The 21036-nt window shown below is 39.0% G+C and overlaps 1 protein-coding gene across 2 annotated transcripts in view; it reads left to right on the plus strand.

Moving 5' to 3' along the window:
- STK38L (serine/threonine kinase 38 like) overlaps positions 1-21036 on the plus strand; it is an 87180-nt gene that overhangs the window by 55181 nt on the left and 10963 nt on the right. For both annotated transcript variants that reach the window (XM_059185839.1, XM_059185838.1), the window contains 5 exons: positions 2296-2440; positions 5933-5984; positions 12135-12257; positions 12506-12589; positions 20061-20184. In XM_059185839.1, coding sequence (XP_059041822.1) covers positions 2307-2440; positions 5933-5984; positions 12135-12257; positions 12506-12589; positions 20061-20184 — 517 coding nt within the window. In that variant the 5' untranslated portion in view covers positions 2296-2306. The remainder of the gene's footprint in view (positions 1-2295; positions 2441-5932; positions 5985-12134; positions 12258-12505; positions 12590-20060; positions 20185-21036) is intronic.

The following is a 21036-nucleotide window of genomic DNA, read 5'->3' on the forward strand; positions in this document are numbered from 1 at the left end:
AAGACTTGAGCTAACCTGGGTCTTAAAGGTCAGAAGTGCTTGGGGATAGATCATACAAGGGTTTGGAGGCAGGAAAGAGTTGGTATGTTGGGAGAAGAGGGGTGGGGGTGGGGCAGTAGAGAGGCTAGACAGACAAGTTGGAGACAGCTCCTGGAGTTGGATCCTGACTCTACAACACACTAGCCTTGGGATTTTTCTGAGCCTCAGTTCCTTACTTTGCAGGGCTGTTGTGAGGAGGAGACACGCTCATGCTTAGGAAGGGCCACTCTCTTAAATCCTCTGGAGAAAAAAGGAGAAATCGGTGAATAAGATATCATACAATTGCTGATAGGCACAACCATTCAGTGTCCCGGAGTTGCCTTTGTTTATCATGCCAAGCTAACTGGATTTACTATAGGCAATGAGAACCGGTGAATGATTTTAAACGAGTGACATCAACTTTTTGTTCTAAAAACCTTTGGAGTAGTCAGCAGAGGAACAAGTTTGTGAGTCTAAAAGAATAGATTCATGTTTAGACATACTGATGTTGAGGCTTATGCAGTACATTGAGGTATAAAGCCAGTAAGAGAGAAAAGAAGTAGAACCGGGAATTTGTCAGAGTTAAATTGTATACTTTCAACCTATAGTTGACTTGCTTGACATTGAGGACCAAGAAAGGACTTTTGTGGGACGCCTGGGTGGCTCAGTTGGTTAAGCAGCTGCCTTCGGCTCAGGTCATGATCCCAGCGTCCTGGGATCGAGTCCCATATCGGGCTCCTTGCTCCGCAGGGAGCCTGCTTCTCCGTCTAACTCTGCCTTCCACTCTGTCTGCCTGTGCTCGCTCTCGCTCGCTCTCTCTGACAAATAAATAAAAAAATCTTTAAAAAAAAAAAAAAAGAAAGGACTTTTGTTCATTCCATTAACCCTGGAGTCTACTGCAGTTCAGGTCCATACTCAGGGGTCTGTATCTTCACATAGTTAGGGAGTAGATGTCAGGTTTAGGGGAATTATGCTTTCCAGCTAATAGTGCAATATTGGATGCTCACTGTTGGCAATCTGGATCTTCTCTAGGTCTGTTATGATCTCTATCTAGACAAGCAAAAACCTCTTTATTGTATGAAATCATTCTAGTCTTTCTTTGGTCCTGATGTAGACTGTAGACTGTAGGAGACAAGTCTCTTAGGGTCACTGCCCAGCAGCAGCGGCCACCACAGTTCAGTCTGCCTTACCACCCTCACAAAGCAGCCATTTTGCTACAGTCCTTGTCTTTTTGTCCAAATTATCTTCTTCAAACCAGTACTTCATTTGGCTGGCCCATGGTTTTTTGAAGTTGGCACCTGAGCTTTAGGTAGACACACATTGCCCAGTTAAGATCCTAAAACATCCTTGCTGTTACCTGGCTTGATTCATTTGTGTTTTCTGCCTGACTCCTATGGGTATTTCACTGTCATTTGGAAATGAAATGGACCTCACAGCCTGGAGAAGTACACCAGACCTTGTTACAGCACATTCTGAAATGAAATAGGATTCAGACTGAAATAGGGCAACAGAGCCTCCATCCAAAGGAGCTTCTTTTTAGAAGTAGTTTACCTGCAGTGCCTGGGTGGCTCAGTGGGTTAAAGCCTCTGCCTTCGGCTCAGGTCATGGTCCCAGGGTCCTGGGATTGAGCCCCGCATTGGGCTCTCTGCTTGGCAGGGAGCCTGCTTCCCTTCCTCTCTCTCTGCCTGCTTCTCTGCCTACTTGTGATCTCTGTCTGTCAAATAAATAAATAAAATCTTAAAAAGAAAAAAGTAGTTTACCTGCAAAGCCTATATATGTGAGAATTGCTTCAGATTGACGTTTGTGTGCAGATTTGATAAACGGCTTCATGTTTCCTAGAATTTATATGGTGGAAGCTACTTCTTACTATTTAACTGGACTACATTAATTCTACAGAGACTTACGTTTAGTGCAGGCATATGTAGTAACAAAATCTTGTAGATTTTACTTAGTGATCAATAAAACAACAACAAAATAGATCGAACCTCTTGTTTTGAATGCTTGTTGAGTACAACTTTTTGTATAAAATGTGTCCATGTTGTGTGTGGACTGGTGCTTCTTGACTCTTATTCACCTCTGGTGGTACCAACCTGAAAATAATTTCTGCTGCTTCCTCTTTCTTTACTGGTATTGTGTTATTTATAATGTGAAAGACTTGGATAGCATAACTGTTAGGGTAGAATTTTGCTTAGCAGAAATTAAACCATCTCCAGAGTTTATTATGAGGGTTGGAAAGTGTTTTTCTACTGAACAATGTGTGTTTATATGTTGTTTCAGTTTCAGTTACTATGGCAATGACGGCAGGGACTACAAGCACCTTTCCTATGAGCAACCACACCCGGGAGAGGGTGACCGTGGCCAAGCTCACATTGGAGAATTTTTACAGCAACCTAATTCTACAGCATGAAGAGAGAGAAACCAGGTATAGTAAAGGCTGGTCAGAATTTTCTATTTGGTTTAATAAGCCGTTAAGTTGTAAGTAGGGTGTAAATGTTTATTAATATTATAATTAATATAACAATAATAATATAATTAACACTAATAATATAAATATTGTGGATCCATGCATGCTGTTTTTAGGTTTCCTGTACTGACAGTGTCTCTAGTTATTTTTGCAGCATTTTTCTTGTCCTGTGCCCCCATATACTTAAATCACGTCAACTACTAGCTTCAGTAAAACATTTCTAACCATGAAATCATGATTTATGTTCATACTTCATGAATAATTAATGTTATTAATTATCCAAAATATGTATAGTATAAGCGGAGGTGGAGGAATAAAAACGAACGACGTGTTATTTTGCCTTCAGAAAACTCTGAAGAGGGAGAAAAGGCCCATAAATATTACATGAAAGAGTGGAAAGCATCACTAAGAGAAGGGCAAAGAAGGGAGAGGTTGCTTTGGACTAAAGTAACTGGGAGGGCGTCATAAGTGGTGGCATTTACCGGGGCTCTCAGGGAAGAGGATTAATCACACGTGCATTAATGGGAGAAGAGGGGGACGAAAGAGCAGAAGAAGGACAATGCCGACCGAGGAAGTGGCCTTTGGTGCTGAGTCAAGCAAGAACCGGTCTAGCTCGAGCTGGATTTCAGCTTTCCTTGTGAGCCTAAGATGCTTCGCTAATGTAGCTGTTCTCACGGGAGTAAAGAGGCCTGAAGATTTTGAACAGAATCTGTGATCACGGTGTTTCTCCAGAAAAGTGCTTTAGTTGTCATGTATAGACTGGATTGTGTGTGGAGAGATAAGAAACAGGAAAGGCTAGTGATGTGTAGTGCAGGCACTTAGAAAGGGCTTGAATTAAGGATCGCGACAACAATAGAATAGAAATGAGGAGCAAGAAAGATCGACAAAAGTGGTGCCTGCCTAGGTCTGAAATGTTGGACAGGTCTAACTACCGATCAGCCAAGCTGAGCAGAGAATTGAACTAGAAAATAAAACTTAAGTCATTATTCAGAAGTTAACCTAGAGACACACAGGCAGAAAGAGAGGAAGGAGAGTTGAGAGATACGGAGAATAGCAAGGAGAGCTACCATCTTTAACCTAAGTTCCTGAAGGAAGAGAGGAAAGAGGAAGCAGGTTAAACTAAATTCACCGTCAGCAAAACTTCCAGAAGATGCAATTTAGGCTGAAAGAAAGTGATCACAAACAGATCTAAATATAAGTGTGGGGATAAATCTCAACAGAAGTAGTGTAAAAACGGTAGCAATAATGATAATGTCTTATACATTTTTAAAAATAGAATTAAGATATTTTCCCGCAGTGGACTATCAGTCAGGAGGGCAGTAAGTATCATTAAAGTGTTCCTAGAGATCTTTGTGTCACCGCAGTAGAGGCCCAACATACAGAGAGGTAAAGATTGATTCATTTCAGACTAATAGAGTTTATAACTTCCAAACTAGTGGAAGGGAAACAATGGAATGAGGAAAAAATCCTGCTTCAAAATAAGGCAAGGAAAAAAGAAAAAGTAAAACGCCAAAAGTTGACACAAATAGAGACCACACAATCAGTTAGAAATGAATCCAAACATATGAGTGATTATACTAATTGTAAATACAATGAAAGTCTCTGGAATTCATCCAGTCACCAAGGGAGAGTGAACAAAGTAGAAGAGAATCAGGGAGAGAAAGACCGCTGTTTCAGGAGACAGACACTGAAGTTACGCATCAGAATTTTGAAGGCTCATTGTCTTTTCTTGATGAAATCTTTCAGTAATTCAGTTTTGCCCTCTTCAAACAAAGGGAAGTACGACTGAAAGTATTTGCTGTTATTTCAAGAAGGGAGGGGGGAAGCAGTCTCAGCTTGGTGCCATGGAAGTCCTATTAAACAGCTCATATTTTCTAAAAGCTTATACTTTAGGACTACATGTGATGAATTTTTAAGGCTTAACTCATTGAGTAAATACATAGCCCAAATAAAGTACCAATCAGAACAAAGTATCAGGACATTTAGGAGGAAGACTATTTTCTTTTCAGGTACCAGAGAAGCCACAGGTCTTCTTGTTTAGATATGGTAGAAACAGACGAAGGTTACTGCCTCTCTCTCCAGAGTAAGGGATGATTCCCTGAAGTGTTAGTCTTGGCAAGCAGTGAGGAAAGGGGGCAGTGGAGATTGGGGAGAATCAAGTTGCCTGTATGCAAATGGGCCCTCCCAGATTAGAGGTCCTCCTCCACTGTGCATTCTGTCTGCCGAGGAGAAAACTCAGAATCGTTCAGCAAGTGGCTCTGTGGGGCCCAGAGGAGGATGACGGCGGGCACAGAGCTTACTCCATGCTGAGGGTTAGGCTTCAGAGAATAGTGTGTAAATGAAAGATAAAAATCAGTGTGATAACGCACCAAGGTGTCTATTACAAATGTTGGGGAAGTAGCCAGAGAACATGCCATTAGGTATCATTGCCTTTGGGGTACTGATTAATGAATGGCCATTAGATATTTTTATGAATTTTCTGTAAGAATAAGGGGTTAGGAAAGAGCTTACCGTTAGACATATTGTAAATGACAAATGCTAAAAAAATGTATATGATGATTTCAGTCCTCAACCCTTGAATTCCCATGGAGGTAAATCCTGGAAAGTTAGTCTTACTCTAACATACTACAGAACTAATCAGAAAGAGCTCTCTCAGGTTTATCTTTAGGCAAAACCAATATGATAGAAGTAAAATGATGAATATTCAGTTGGAAATGAGTTGCAAAATTAGTGTCACAACCATCTCTGTAGTTCCGGGTTCCTTCATCCGCTGGCCCTTTCCCTTCTCCTCCCCATCTCCCCGCAGTGCTTAGCTCGACCAACTTCGGTGATACCATCTAAAAACGAGGAATAGCTGGCCTTGGCTGTACCTAGAAAAGCAAACGCGCTGGTGGTTAGTGGGGGTTTTTTAATGTACAGTTTGCAAAGAATTAGAATAAAATACACTCAATTGCATTGAACATTTTTTCTTGACTGATTATGAAATCAAGCTTAGACTTTAAATGAAGACCTTCCACAAGCTCATTTTGCTAATAAGTATTAGAATCAGGGTTCAAAAAGGGATATCCACCTAACATATTTGTACTTTTAGTCACTATAGTTACTTTTATATACTTCTAATGTAAACACTGATAAATGTTAATGATTTTGGTGGTTTGCATATTAGAGAACAGATTTTCCTTACTAGAATATTAGTCACCTTTGTTAATCATTGATTTAAGCAGCATTAGAAGCAAATTTTTCTTTTGGCCAATATGAGAAAGTGAAATCTGGGTTGGATTTATATTTTGAGAAAGAAAAGTATTCTTAATGATTATTTTGATTCAACTTGAGATATCTTTTTTTAGCATAGCAAACTGAAGTGATAAACTCGAATAAATAAATGAACATTTCTTAAATGGGAATAGTTAGGAATGCATTTAAAATTTAAATTATTTTTTCTTTGAAAAGGCAGAAGAAATTAGAAGTGGCCATGGAAGAGGAAGGATTAGCAGATGAAGAGGTAATGTTAGCTGTAATTACTGTGACTGTAGTGAATGATACTGTGTACTTAAAAGTTACTAAGAGTGGATCTTAACTGTTCTCACTATAAAAAAAATTACTTCTATGAGGCAATGGGTATTTTAACTAGCCTTATTGTGGTAATTATTCCATGATATGTATGTGCATCAGAACATCACATTGTAGACCTTAAACTTGCAGTGTTATATGTATGTCAATTATATCCCAAGCAAGTTATTGGGGAAGGGACTAATTACTGGATAATGACAACCCCAGTGACTTTTTTCATGTATTGATATTAGATGATTTTATAACTTAGGTAATGTGGATTTCATCATTTGAGTATGGGCTTCTTACTTTCTTGCTATGATGAAGATCTTTAAAAGGAGGCAGCTTTTTATCGTTTCAATTCTGAGAACATAGATTAGTCAACAGGTTCTACAGTAACCTAAGCGCACTGAACAGGAAAAGTGGGCTCCAAGAAGAATCAGTGAATTGTCAAATCTTCTCACAGTTTTTCCTGAACATTTCTTAAGACCATTGAGTTCTCTAGTCCAGTGCCTCTCCCCATCTTTAAATTACGATGTGTTTCACTTGAAGAAAAACTGCCCCCAGCTGGGTTCTCTTCCTGCAGTCTGGGCCCCACTCCCACCCCCAGCTTTTCTGCACACCCCACCCAGAGTTCTCTATCTAAAAACAGTTTGATCCCATCATTCTTTTGCTTATGACCCATTATTGGGTCCCGAGTACTCTGGGATGAGTACAGGAGCCTTCACAGTTAGGTCTCCGCGTTTCATCCTAGCCTCATCTCTTGTCCCCCAGCCCCATGCCCCATGCCACTGCTGGGTTACTCTGACTTCCACGTTCTTGCCTGTGGACCTTTCACAGGCTGTTTCTGACATTTAGAACTTCTTTACCCTTATGCAATTCCCATTCTTCTTCAGTTAGCTCTGGGCCTCACTTCGAGCCTCCGTTCCACGGGGAAATCTTCCCTGTGTTCTGCACGAGCACCGTTCCTGTCCCCGCAGCAGCGCTAAAATATCCCCTTCCACAGTAGACACTTCATGATGTCTCATTCAGCTTTACACCTCCAGACACGGCAGAGGGCTACAGATGGAATAAATATTTGGTGAATAAAGGAACAATGGCCTTTCCCTCCAGGAGTTTACCAGTTAGGAGTGCTGATGATTGTGTGTGCATAAAAATATGTATACATGATAGAATGTGGCAAACTTTGAAAATACAGGGATTTTTTAATATAGGGACCAAAAAAGGTTTCATGAAAGAGGCAACAACTGATCTGAATCTTAGAAAAATAGGGAGACTTACATTAGAATTAAGAGATAAATAGAAAACAATTGCCGAACAATGAACTATAAAGAAGGCAGTAAAGGACACGGCAAGGTAAATTGACAGAACATATGGAAAGGTTGGCTGGTAGTAGTTTACTAAGAAATGTCCAGGCAATAGGGAGATACAACTGAGAGTGATCAGTTTAGCAGTTTTCAGTGATCAGAAAGGAATTTCTGTACTTTAAGAGTGATCTTCCAAATGATGACTTGAAATCAAACCATTATTTAATCTTTCCTGTACCTTTCCTAAGACTGTTCCTTTATTTTTCTGCTGGCACTGTTTAAATAAAATAAAACATTTTATGATTTGTACCAAATGTGGTTACTTTGTTAATCAGTTGTCTCAGCATAGAAAACCTAAACTATTTGCATAAAATTACTATGATAAATGTCTTAAAACTCATTTAATTATATTCTTTAAACTTTAAGGAGAAAGGTAGTGATTTAGATCTGTATTGCAGTCAATACAGAAAAAATAAAGCAAAGCACACACCTTTTCTCATTTATTCATTAGCGTTAATAACTTCCTTATTATTAACAATATTATAATTGTATTAATGCATATTACACATCATTATATTTGCATATATGGAGAAACATTATATATATAAATGAATCTTAAGCATAAGATCTTAATTTGAATTCTCAAAAGAGAAATTATAAAAATAGATGCTCAGGGGTCAAGCAGATAACATGAATGAGGGAAGCTGGCTGGATTATTTTCATGATATCTTAGGTTATATATTCTTTTGATCCAACACACTTTGTTTGCACGTTCAACTCCCAAGAATGTTTTTTGATTTCCACAAAGAAATAGGCTCTATTTTTTTTTCTTTTTCTAAAATATCGGATCCTCACAGTTTATCTTTTGATAAAGACATACCCCTTTTCACTTTACTGAAAAGAGACAAGAGCACCAGCCCTGTTCTACATGTCACCTGATGACTGGCATCAGTTAGAGAACTGATGTCCATCAAAAGAGGACTGACTGCCTTTTTGGCCCCGTGTGGCCAAGTTCCCGTTTTTCAAGAGAGGCTGGAAATCTGGACTTTTATGTCACATTATTTGCTTTTTTAAAATATTGGCGAATAATTCAAGTGTTTTAAGAGCAACTTGTAGGTAAAATCAAATACATCTGTAGGTTGAATACAATTAGTAGCTTTCAGTTTGCAATCTCTGTTCTGCAGCAGGAAGGAGAAAATACATTTAGAGCTATTTTCTTTAATTCTTCTAATCAACTTGGAAAAAATGTGATATGATTTATACCTAAAAACAGTTAGTGGCCCATAATAACTATAAAACTTCTAAATTTTTTTTTTAATTTTAATTCCACAAGTGCTTATTATTAGGCCCCATGCTAGGTCTTAGATCATGGCGAATTCTACAAAATAGACATCCTCTCTTAATCTTGATATCAAATATGTTGTAACTATCATTATATGGGGTGGGTTTTTCTCTTTAAAGATTTTATTTTTTTATTTGAGAGAGAGAGAGAGAAAAAAAACGAGTTGGCGGAGGGGCAGAGGGGCAGAGGGAGAAGAAGAAGCAGGCTCCCCTCTGATAAGGGAGCCCAGTCTGGGACCCTGAGACCATGAAGTGAGCTGAAGGCAGACACTTAACTGACTTAGCCACCCAGATGCCCTGTGGTGGATTTTTTAAAAATAAAATTGTTTTATTAAAATCTAGTTTTAAATTGAAAGCTAGTATTTATCCTTAATTCATTCATAATAGAAAATCTTTGTAAAATAATTTGTGAAAGTTACTTGTGAAAATTAAACCATGTACTGTGGTCATGTAGAGGATATATATGGAGATGAAATTGCCAGCAGAACGCTTTCCTATCTCAGAACTTCTGTGTACACTGTCTTGTACAAAAACTCAGCATCCCACAGATGAGGGATGAGAATCTGAGGATTACCCATTTAAAAAGGAATGGAGAAAGGAAGAAAACAATGCATGTCTGGTTTCATCTCACTTAAGAAAATCCCATCAGACATGGAATATTATACACTCTAATGGGAAAACAAAATAAACAAATTTAAACTGCAAAAGGGAGCCATGAAATGTTAAGCCTGCCCACAGATTTTTCTCGTTGGCAAAAGAGAATATGATTACCACAAAAATGTTAATTTGTTTTTCAAGGCTACTTAAGCTATACAAGTCATGAGCAGATACATCAACATGCTTTTTTTATCAATATATTTTTTGAGTTTATTCTTTAATTCCTAGTATAGTCTTTAATTCCTAGTATAGTATAATTCCTAGCATACAGTGTTAGATTAGTTGCAGGTGTACAATATAGTGATTTAACAATTCTATATACTCAGTGCTCATCATGTCATCAATATATTTTTTAAGATTTACTTCAATTTATTTGAGAAAGAGAGAGAGAGTGCATGTGCAGGAGGGACAGAGGGAAAAGAGAGAGAGTCTCCAAGCTGAGCCCAGAGCCCTACACAGGGTTCCATCTCACGACCTGAATGGAAACCGAGAGTCCTATGCTTAACCGACTGTGCCACCCAGGTGCTTCATCAATATATATTTTTAATGCTAGCTTGTTTCACCTCCCTCTGAACTGCAACACTGATTTTAAGACTAATATCATGGCGGGGGGGGGTGGGGAACCTGGGTGGCTTAGTCGATTAAGCGCTGGACTCTTGGTCTTGGCTCAGGTCATGATCTCAGGGTTTTGGGGCCTTGGGCTCCACTCAGTGGGGAGTCTGCTTCTCCTCTCTCCTTGCCTCTCCCACTGCTACACCCCCTCTTTCTCTAAAATAAAAATAGATAAATCTTTAAAAAATGTGTATTTTTAAAAAAATAATGTGACAATGTTATAGTGTGGTCCCATTTTTATAGAATTATGTGATCCCTATACTTGTGATTCTCCCTTTTTGCCATTAAATAGCTGTGCCCCAGACTGCATAAACATTGTTTACTTGCTGCATTACACAAGCTATTAAATATTAGTGAGCATTATTTTCTTTAGTGGCTTCTCTCCTGTTGATTTTGAGCATGATTATGGATGCAATGAGATCATCTTTTCCATTCAGATTAAACAAGTTTCTGAAATGACACCCAACTGTCATTGGTTGTCAACTGTCACCCAACTCCATTTTATATTCCACAAATCAGAAACCCAGAAAGAGTTTCAGAATTCTTACATTTATTCATTTATGTAATAACCACCCCCCAACCTCTTTGCTGCTTGAAAGATATGATACTATAGTGCCACCATGTGGCCTTTTTAATTAGTCTTAAAATAAGCTGCTCTTTGGGGCTCTTTTTTTTTACTATAGTAATTCAGTTATTTGTAAAACACAAAAAACAAAAAACAACAACAAAAAAACTATTAAGTGGGCTTTTAAAAATATTTTTACTTTATTTTTTCAGTGTTCCAAGATTCGTTGTTTATGTACTAGTGCTCCATGTAATATGTGCCCTCCTTAGTACCCACCACCAGGCTCACCCAACCCCCCACCCCTGTCCCCTCCAAAACCCTCAGTTTGTTTCTCAGAGTCCAGTGTCTCATGGTTCATCTCCCCTTCCGATTTCCCCCAACTCACTTCTCCTCTCCATCTCCCCATGTCCTCTATGTTATTCCTTATGCTCCACAAGTTAGTGGGCATTTTTGAACCAAAAAATAGTCTTCACTGTTTCCACCATTGATGTGCCTGTGTGCGTAACTTCATTCAGCTGTTTAAAGATGTTTAAATTGAGGATATAATTTCTTGATCACATCTTCTTAGATTAATTTTGTTGGAAGTATCAGAATTCCATTGCACTGGTGATGCACATTTACGCATTTCCAGTTAATTGATAGTTTGCCATACCTTTTTGAAAATAGATATATACAGGAATAGTAAGACACCATTCAGTGGTAATACCTTGTACAAAGCAGTGTTTCTGAGCTAAAATGGTCACTTCAACTTGACTTGCCCTCAGAATGGAACTCTTGAAAGCCTGGTGGGGTTCAGTTGACGGTGAACAGGTGCTTAACTTTTATTTTTGTTTAATTCCTAATATATGAGACCTCTACTGGGAACTAACAGAATGTCAACAGAGTTTTGTTTGGTCAGGGAGAAAATGACATGTAGAACAATAAAGTGAATGTCCCTTCCAAATGTAACCTTTGGGTATTTCATAATGTTTTTTATCAGCCTTAGTTATTTTTTGGAGATCTTTGGAAAGCATATTATGAAATTCCTGACTTGAATATCTTAATGAATTCTTCATGTAATTATTATTTTGTAATCTCATATTTTTAGGAAGTTGTGTACCAAATCTCAAAGTAATTTATTAAAATTTATCTGAGAAAAAATTCTATCATAAGTAAATCTCCATGGAAACACTGCTGTGGTGTTCTCTTGGTGTCCTAAGTTTCAGTAGTTGTGACAGAACAACCTGGAAATTAGAGAATTGAAGCAAACTAGATTGCCTGACGGTAAAATTCATGATCAAAATATGATTAGCATTTCCTAAAGTTCAACTTTTCTTTATGAATTAAATTAGCATATACATGACATATAAGATGAACTTCATTAAGATGAAATATTTAATGGAGTCCACCTCAAGAATAAAGATTTATCAATTGGTGAAAATTAAAAAAATGTTTTCTTTAGATTGTTTTATTCTTTCCAAGATTAACAAATACTCAACTTTGGTAAATAAGTTCTAACACTAGTATATAATATTTAAGATACTTCATCCCCATTTTACGTGTCTTTTCTTTTAATACTACAGGCTTCCTTTATAGCAATCTAAATTTAGAATCATCCTTTTAAATTGTCTTTTTTTGATAGAAAAAATTACGCCGATCACAACATGCCCGAAAGGAAACAGAGTTCTTACGGCTCAAGAGGACCAGACTTGGCCTGGATGACTTTGAGTCTCTGAAAGTTATAGGAAGAGGAGCATTTGGAGAGGTTACTTCTTTTTTAAAGGCACTGCTGTTGAAAATATATAGCTTTAGATAGCTTAACATATGCATTCCAATAGGCTAATATGTATTAAAATAGCTTAATGTATCAGAATAGTTTAATATTAAGAATTCCTAAAAATATAAGCAATGGTGATTGCAACCCTGATCTCTTTAAAAGAACTTTCCTTTTGTTCCTAAATCAATAGTAGGGATTGCATAACACTGATAGCATGGTCAATTTTTACATTCTAGGTGCGGCTGGTCCAGAAGAAAGATACAGGCCATATCTATGCAATGAAGATATTGAGAAAAGCTGATATGCTCGAAAAAGAGCAGGTATGAGTTCTTTTAACACACAACCAAAAGGAATACCACTGACTAGGTGTTAGAGTAAATGTTAATATTGGAATTTCTAAAAAGAAGTCTACACATCTTACTGTATAGAGTCTATTAATTTTTTGATAGCCTGTTTTGTTGTTTCTCAATTCTTTTTTTTTTTTTTTTTTTAAAGTTGAGTATTCATCCTTTCTTTTTTTTTTTTTTTTTTTTTTTTTAAGATTTTATTTATTTGACAGAGAGAGATCACAAGTAGGCAGAGAGGCAGGCAGAGAGAGAGAGAGGAGGAAGCAGGCTCCCCGCCGAGCAGAGAGCCCGATGCGGGACTCGATCCCAGGACCCTGAGATCATGACCTGAGCCAAAGGCAGCGGCCCAACCCACCGAGCCACCCAGGCGCCCCTTGTTTCTCAATTCTTATAGCTAAAATTTCTTCCAAATTTATAATCTGAAACTGTATTAGCTTGTTCAGACTGCCATAACAAAATACCACAGTCTGGGTGGCTTAAACAACAGAAATTTATTTTCTCACGGTTCTGGGGGCTGAAAGCCCAAGACGAGGGTTCTGGCAGGGTTTGAGTCCTGTGAAGCGGTCTTCCTGGCTTGTGGATGGCTGCCTTCCCACCAGGTATATAGCCTGTCCTTGGTGTGTGTACAGAGAGAGAACGGAACGCTCGGGTGCCTCTTCCTACAAGGATGCTATCCTCCTCTCCCTCTCTGGCCTCACCTCACCTAATCACTTCCTTAGAGGCCCCACCTCCACATTCAGTCACCCTGGGGGTTCATCATCACGGGCATTTGGGGCGGTGGGGGGGTGTACACAAACATTTACTCCATAACAAAGTACCTTCTTTTCTGACTTCAGTGAAAACAAGGGACAGTTCTCCGTTTTTTAAATCCCTATCACATATAAGCAAGACCAGTCTTCTGAGAAGTTGCTGATTTAACATATTTCCAAAATCTGTAAACCACCCCCTCCCCCAATGTCATACTCCTGGACTCTCTATGTTTCCTGTGCCTTAATGCAGCTTAAGGGTGGGCCATAAATCCGAGAACATCAATAGTATTATTTATGTGTTCCCCTCTGTTTCTAGTCTGGATAGAGGCTCTAGAGAACCCTAAATGGATTACATATGTGATGAAGTTCTAGAACCTAGGTGAGGTTCAGTGGGCTGAGGTCCGGAATTCTTGAAACATCTTTGGTGCAAAATGGTCGTTTATTAAAGCACGGGGACAGGACCCATGGGCAGGAAGAGCTGCTGCCCTGGGTTGTGAGGGATGGCAGGTTATGTACCCTGCGGTTGGGGGAAGGTGAGGGGAAGGAAGGGTTCAATGGAGTTCAATGGAGTTTTCATATGCTAAAGAGGGCCTAGAAGATGTCAGGATGTCCCAGGCCTACCTGAGGCCTTGCCCTTGCGGCTTGATCAATGTTGTCTTTAGACCAGCCATTAACATTAAGATAGTTGGGAGACTTTCAGTCGTCTTTGTTAGTGAGATTTAGGACATTTGTAAGCCAAGGGAGACTCCTGTCTAGCTCTGCAAATTAACTATTTGCTTATTGTTCATGGCAGTCAGGGCTGCCTGAGGGATGCTACACATAGGACTGAGGGGGAGCCGATGGAGAGGGGGGTGCAAGGCGCCAGCTTTTGCTTTGTCTTCAGCCAGCCTCATGCTCCCTCATCATATGTTAGGGCAGGTCTCAACAACTGGGTATAGAGGGAGGATGGCCCCTCTCTCTACCTAATGTTCTACTTCAGTCTTTCAGTCCCTGTCTAACGCTTACTTCAGAGTTCAACTTTTGACTGAACAAGTTACAGAAGAGGTTTAGGCAAAAAGACCAAACTGCAGGTCCTCATCAAACTCCTCGGATTCTCCTTTCTTTGATTCTAATTCCTACTCCTCAGCCAGGGCAGCCTCCGTGGAGGGAGCAGGACTTCCTGCAGCCCTTCGTTTGCAGATGAGGCTCTGGATATTGATGTTGACATTGGCCAGGGGCCTTTGCAGACAAGCCTGGCCAGAAAGGTTCAGCTTCTACACCCGCTGCTCTGATGAGGGCATTGATCTTATCCTCTGTGACTGGAGGATGCGGGCTGAGTAGATAGATGCTGGTAGCAAGCCAGAGACAGAGGCCCAGTGCTGTACCCACATGGTGCTAGTCACCAGAGGAAGTGAGGGTCTCACCCAGCTCGGTCCTGACTTCCTCAGAAGGAAGTCAGCACCTTAGCAGCAGCTAAGGAAAGTCCTGCCTAAAGCTTCCATAGTTAGTATGGCAGTAAATATTTATTTTTATTCAAATATGACCCACCTTGAATTTTCACTGCATTCTTTTACTTTATTTCTATTCTCTGTGTTCAACAAGTATTTACTGGGGGACAACGATGTGCCAGATGGGCCTGTGGTGTTGTAGATTAACACACAGGCGGAATTAACAGGACAAACCTGATTCTTACCTTTTTTTCTAGTACTGGGGACATAGACAGCTATCTCAAATAGTCATGAATGAGAAAGACTACAAAGAAAGTTTGTACAAAAGGATAAATTGATACAGATGATCTGGCTTTAGGAGGAAGAATTAGATGAGGGAGTGTTTCTTTGAAGAGAGAATATTTGATGAAAGGATAATGAGAAAAAATAACAGAAAAGATCATGTAGAACAAATCTCCGGACAGCAAATGCAGAGGTCCTTGTGGCTAGAATTCAGTGCACAAAGAATGGTAGGAGAAGTAGAAAAGGAGCAGATCCCAGAGACCTCTGAAGGCCAAAATAGAGCATTTTGGTTTTATTCTAAATGCAATGGGAAGACGCTTTTGTTTGAACAGGGGAATAGTATGTCTGATTGAGGTTTTACAAAGATGAATCAATCTCTTTGCTGCTGATGGGGAAAACAAGAAGGGAAGGAGAGAAGGTGATTTAGAAACTGGTGAACCACTTTCAGCCAGGATGGGATTATAGCTCACAGCAGAGAATCTGAAGAAGAGTCTGACAGATTAAGTATATGTTTTAGTGGAAGAGCCCTCAGGATGCCCTGTGGTGTCCTGTACATTGGGGTATGAGAGGATGGGTGAGGATAGTGAGGAAAAAATGAAAGAATCAGGATAACACCTAGAGTTTCATTTAAGAATGGGATACATGATGGTGTTGTTTTCTGATTTAAAAAAGACTGAAGAAAGAACATTTGGAGATAGCGAGAATGAAGAGTTCTCCTTGTGGCATATTGAGTTTGAGCTGCCTGTTAGATCCAAGAGATATTGAGTTCACAGTTGGCTGGAATCTGGAGAGAAGTTTCTCTAGAAATATAATTTGGAAGCCATCAATATATTGACCATCTATTGGGGACAAGATGAAATTGCCTAGAAAACTAGATAGAGAAGGAAAGAGGGCCTATATACAAGCCCTAGGAAACAAAAGGCAGAAGAGAAGCCAGCAAAAGGGACCAAGAGGGAACCTCTAATCAGGTGGGGGAAACTGAGAGAACATGGTGTCATGGAAGCCAAGAGAAGAAAGTGTTCCACATAACTGAATGCTGCTGAGAGAGTACAAGAGGAAGACAAGCCAGTGGATGTCACAATATGGAGATTTTTAATAACTTGGCAAGGGCATTTCCAGTGCAGAAGCCTAACTGAAATGGTGAGATAGAAAAATGGGAAGCAAAGAGTGGGGAATGTGAGTGCAAATCAATCTTTCATGTGAGGCAGTACAAAGAACAGGTTTATAAAGGGACACTTCGGGTAAAAAGGATTTTCTTTTCTTTTTATTTTTAAAGACCGGAAATGTTTTGATTCTGATGAGAAGAATGCATTAGGAAAAGAAATTGAAGGTCCAGGAGAGGGGAGGATAACTATAGGAATACACTGGAAGACAGAAGAGTTGGGGTGCCTAGATGAATCAGTGGGTTAAGCTTCTGCCCTCAGCTCAGGGTCCTGGGATCGAGCCCCTTGTCAGGCTCCTTACTCAGCAGGGAGCCTGCTTCTTTCTCTCCCTCTTGCCTGCTGCTCCCCCTGCTTTTGCTCGCGCGCGCTCTCTCTCTCTGTCAAATAAATAAATACAATTAAAAAAAAAAAAAAGAAGAGTTGATCTTTGATAGATAGAGGAGTGGACGTGTACCTATCCATTAAAACAGGAAGAAGATGCAGAGAAAATGGGAACAAATGCAGGTGGTTGACTAGCAGCCTCAGGTACCATGTTTCTGCCTGAGTGCAAATAAGTGATGTCATCATCTCAGAGTAGAGGAGGACGGATAGCTTGTTAGGGGCATAAAGAGGGAGAATTTGTGAAATAGTCACAACTATTGACTTAAAGGGTGGGAAAGCAGACTTCCCGGGGAAATACAGTTGAATGCCTGTTGAGATTTGCAGTTATAACTGTACCACGAAACTAGTTGGCATAGTTGGGTGACCTTTCTGTAGAATACTTAGTTGCTCTGGGGTAGGTAGACAGAAATAGACAGAAATTTGAGTCTAATTAGGGTTGGTGTTTTGCCAGGCAAATACAAGGGAGGAAGGGGACGAGGGAGTTCAGAGTATTTGCAAAAAGAGTGATTATAATGATGGAATCTAGGCTGGGTAGAAAAAGATATGAGATACTGAGGAGAGTAATAGAGAAAAAGTTGTAGAATCCATGGGAGGGAGATTGAAATATAAGAATAAGAGATCTGGAAGATGAAAGGTGGAAATAGAGTTCCTCAAAATGGAGATTTTAGAGGGGGTACAGTTTTAGCTGATGAGAAGGCTAGGATGACTACCATGGGTGGCTGAGGTGCAGAGGCAGAAGAGATCATTGTAGATGAGGAAGAAGTCAGTAGATAGGGCATTTGACGGTTCACCCTTATGGAGGTTGAAATCCATCCATGAATGGAGAAACTGGAAAGGAAGTTGATAGTGAGCCAGGAGCTGAAGTTATGAGTGAGTGAGAGGAATTGCCCAGGAGCTCTGTAAATGATAGCCTTGAGGATAGGTGATGGCTGATGGGAGTTTCACAGTGTGCACTTCAAGGAACTGCGGAGAAGGAGAGTGTCACAGTGGTATGGAAGCAGCATGAGAATGAGCAGGAAACCTACCCCCTTGCCACATAAGCCATGAGAGGAGAACAGATCTTCTTGAGAGCTCACTGTGCAGGAAGACAGAACTGACAACAGCCTGATGAGAAGAATCATCAGTTAGGATGACAAGGTGAAGGAACTGTCCAGAGGTGAGATGATGGAGGACTTTTTTGAAGACCTGCCAATTCCATTGGGAAGAGGCTGGTTTGGAACTCAAGGAAGGTCGAAGTTTTACAATGTATTAGAGAATTACAGATAATGGTAAGAATAAAGGACTGGGTCAAGATGTAGATTCTCAGAGACAAAGAGATAAACAGGATCTAACCAAGCCATATGGGATTAGTCCTGGATAGGGTTTTGGAGAAGGGACAAAAGGAGCAGTTCGTTCCAGTTATAGTCTTCAGCTACTAGCCAATGTGGCTATTCGGTGTAGCTAGTGTGAATTGAGATATGCTGTAAATGGCAAATATATATCAAATTTTGAAGACTTCCTACCAAATAAAACTCAATAATTTTTATATTGATTATGTACTGTAATGATAACATTTTGGATACATGGAGTTACATAAACTATATATAATTAAAAATATTTCGCCTGTTTGTTTTTATATTTTATGTGGTTACTAGAGAATTTTAAACGAAGTCTGTGGCTTGCATTGTATTTCTTTTGGACAACACTAATCTAGAATATTTTGCCAGAAGAGCTTGTTGAAGAGCTTCTGATCACTTTATTCCGGAATGCAGGGGAAAATCTCACTGGAGCCCAAACATCAAGTCTGTTTTGCCCCCTATATAAATTAATCTGCATTTGCAACCACTGAATTTCATTTTAGGAAACCTTTTCCCACTCAATTCTAATATGTTATTATGTGAAGTTTTTAATTACATTTACTTTAATGCTAACCAATCCACAAAGTAGCAACTTATCTCCCTGATATTGTGGTACTATGTGCAATAACTTCCTATTCTTTGAAAACATAGACCCATTTTAAAAATATCCTGTAATCTAACTTCAAGATATTTTAAAACAATCAGGCCAAGTTGATGACATAACTTTTCCTGACAGCAGCAGATGCAGCATCAAAGGTTTAAGGGTTTTCCTTTACTAATCTTAAAATGCTTTGTAAAAAACCATCAGTAGGAATTTTGATACCATTGTTCACTCTATGAAACAGATCCAGAGAGATTGTAAAGTTTTATTCATGCCAGAAAACAAGTTCTTAGTTTTCAACTGTTTTTCCTGTGCTTTGATCTCAGAGCATTTATTGTACTAGGTAATAAATACAGTAATCCCAACTATGACATTTTCAGCAGATCATATTTCATTACTGTGAAAAGGCTTAGGAAATCTGGGTTCTCATGTGCTTTGGGCCAGAGTTCATAATAATGCACAATAAGAACAGCAAAAGGATAAAATCAAATATTATTGTTAATCTTTGAAGAGAAAATATATAAATATATTAATGCAAAACATCTGAAAATTGATTATACCAACCCAATAAATTACTCAGTTTTTAAAATTTTCCAGTCTATAAAATGTTCATATAAAAGTATCCTTAGTAATTGTATGTCTGACAAGTCAGCAGCAAAAGCCCCAAAGTTACACTAATTTGCTGTGGATCATTTTAATAGATATTATAGAGGTTTTTATATTTCAGAAAATAATATAGTTATATTTGTCAAGATAATACAAAGTTCTTATAAATGTTTCTACTTGTTAGAAAAAGAAACAAACCTAAATGTTCAAAAATCACATAAGGCCCCCCCCCCTTTTTTTTTTTTTTTACTAATAGCAGTTAAAAACAGTCTGCTAAGGATCTGCAACCTGTTAAGGCATTGCTTACTAGTTTTAACTTTCAAAAGTCAGGCCAGGGGCGTCTGGTGGTGTGGTCGGTTAAGTGTCCGACTCTTGGTTTTGGCTCAGGTTTTGATCTCAGGGTCATGAGATCTGACCCCAAATCACGCCCTGCACTCAGCACAGAGTCTCCTTGAGATTCTTTCTCCCTTCTTCTCCTTCCCCATCTGCTCCTTCCCCGGTTCCCCGGTTCTCTCTCTTTTTCTCTCTCAAATAATAAATAAATAAACCTTTAAAAAAAAAAAAAAAGGCCAGGGGCTGAAATTTGTATAACAAAGCCAGGATCCTTAGCAAAGAAGGATTCTGGTTGGAAAGTTTATGGACTAATAATCTTCCTACCTCAGAAGCGTCAGCTTTCTGTAACATACCTGTGGATCCCACCTTTCCAGGCCTAAAGATAAAAGATTTCCTGAGGCTCTGTATATATAATGAGGATATGAACATGTGTATGTATTTCAAATCTTTTCTAAAACTCCCTCTTTCCTTCATGATTGTTAAGGAAATGGATGGGTCTCTTAAGAGGTCAACTTGAAAGATGTGTAATGTGTTGCAATCATTTTTTCCAACTACATCCATCTAGGTGGCCCATATCCGAGCAGAAAGAGATATTTTGGTAGAAGCAGATGGTGCCTGGGTAGTGAAGATGTTTTATAGTTTTCAAGATAAGAGGAACCTTTATCTGATCATGGAATTTCTCCCTGGAGGTAAAAACAAACATAATAGCAATGACAGACTGACACAAGCTCATCTTTACATGTAATTATTATCCTGTTGCTTAGGTTTTTTCCTTCTATTCCTAGCAGTCATGGTTTTCCTGTAATTCCTCCCATAATAATGCTAATTGTTACCACAAATCAGATTATTTTGAAGGAACGATACATTTGGCACATTTTAAATACTATCAGTCTGGTTAACAGGGTATAGTTAGTTAGATTGTTGCAAGTCTAGAATTAAGAACAGTAAGTCACTAAAGAGAAAGACAAACAACCCAATGGGCAAATAACATATTGAAGAGAAACTCTGGCTGGCCTATAAATACATAGGAAAATGTTCAACTCTGCTCATACTCAGGAAAACGCAAATTAAAAATGAGCTACCATTTCATCTGTTTCTGATGAGACTGTGGGAGAAACTGGCCTCTCTTTTATCTAAGTTAATCTCTAACTCTTACGGAGAGCAGTTCATAGCTACCGGTGGAGTTGAAAGGGCATGCGGCCCATAATCCTACAATTTTAGAACTAGCGTAGTCCCTGGAGATTCTCCTGGACACACGCACAGAGACCTGCGAGACCACGGAAGCATTGTTGTGATCATGAAAAACCGCAAGAACGATAAATGTCCGTCAGCAGAATGGATAAATAAAATGTGGCATAATTACATGCTGAAATATTTTACAGCAGCTAAAAGTCAGGCGCTCTATCCATTTCAATAAGATCTCAGAAACAGTGGAGTAAGAAAGCAAGCTGGGGAATTATATGTACAGTTGATACCATTTATGTAATTTTTAAAAATATGAAAGAACATAATTTCATAGATTAAGATATATGTATATGAAA

This window comes from Mustela lutreola, chromosome 8 (genome assembly GCF_030435805.1).
Source record: "Mustela lutreola isolate mMusLut2 chromosome 8, mMusLut2.pri, whole genome shotgun sequence".
Taxonomy (NCBI): domain Eukaryota; kingdom Metazoa; phylum Chordata; class Mammalia; order Carnivora; family Mustelidae; genus Mustela; species Mustela lutreola.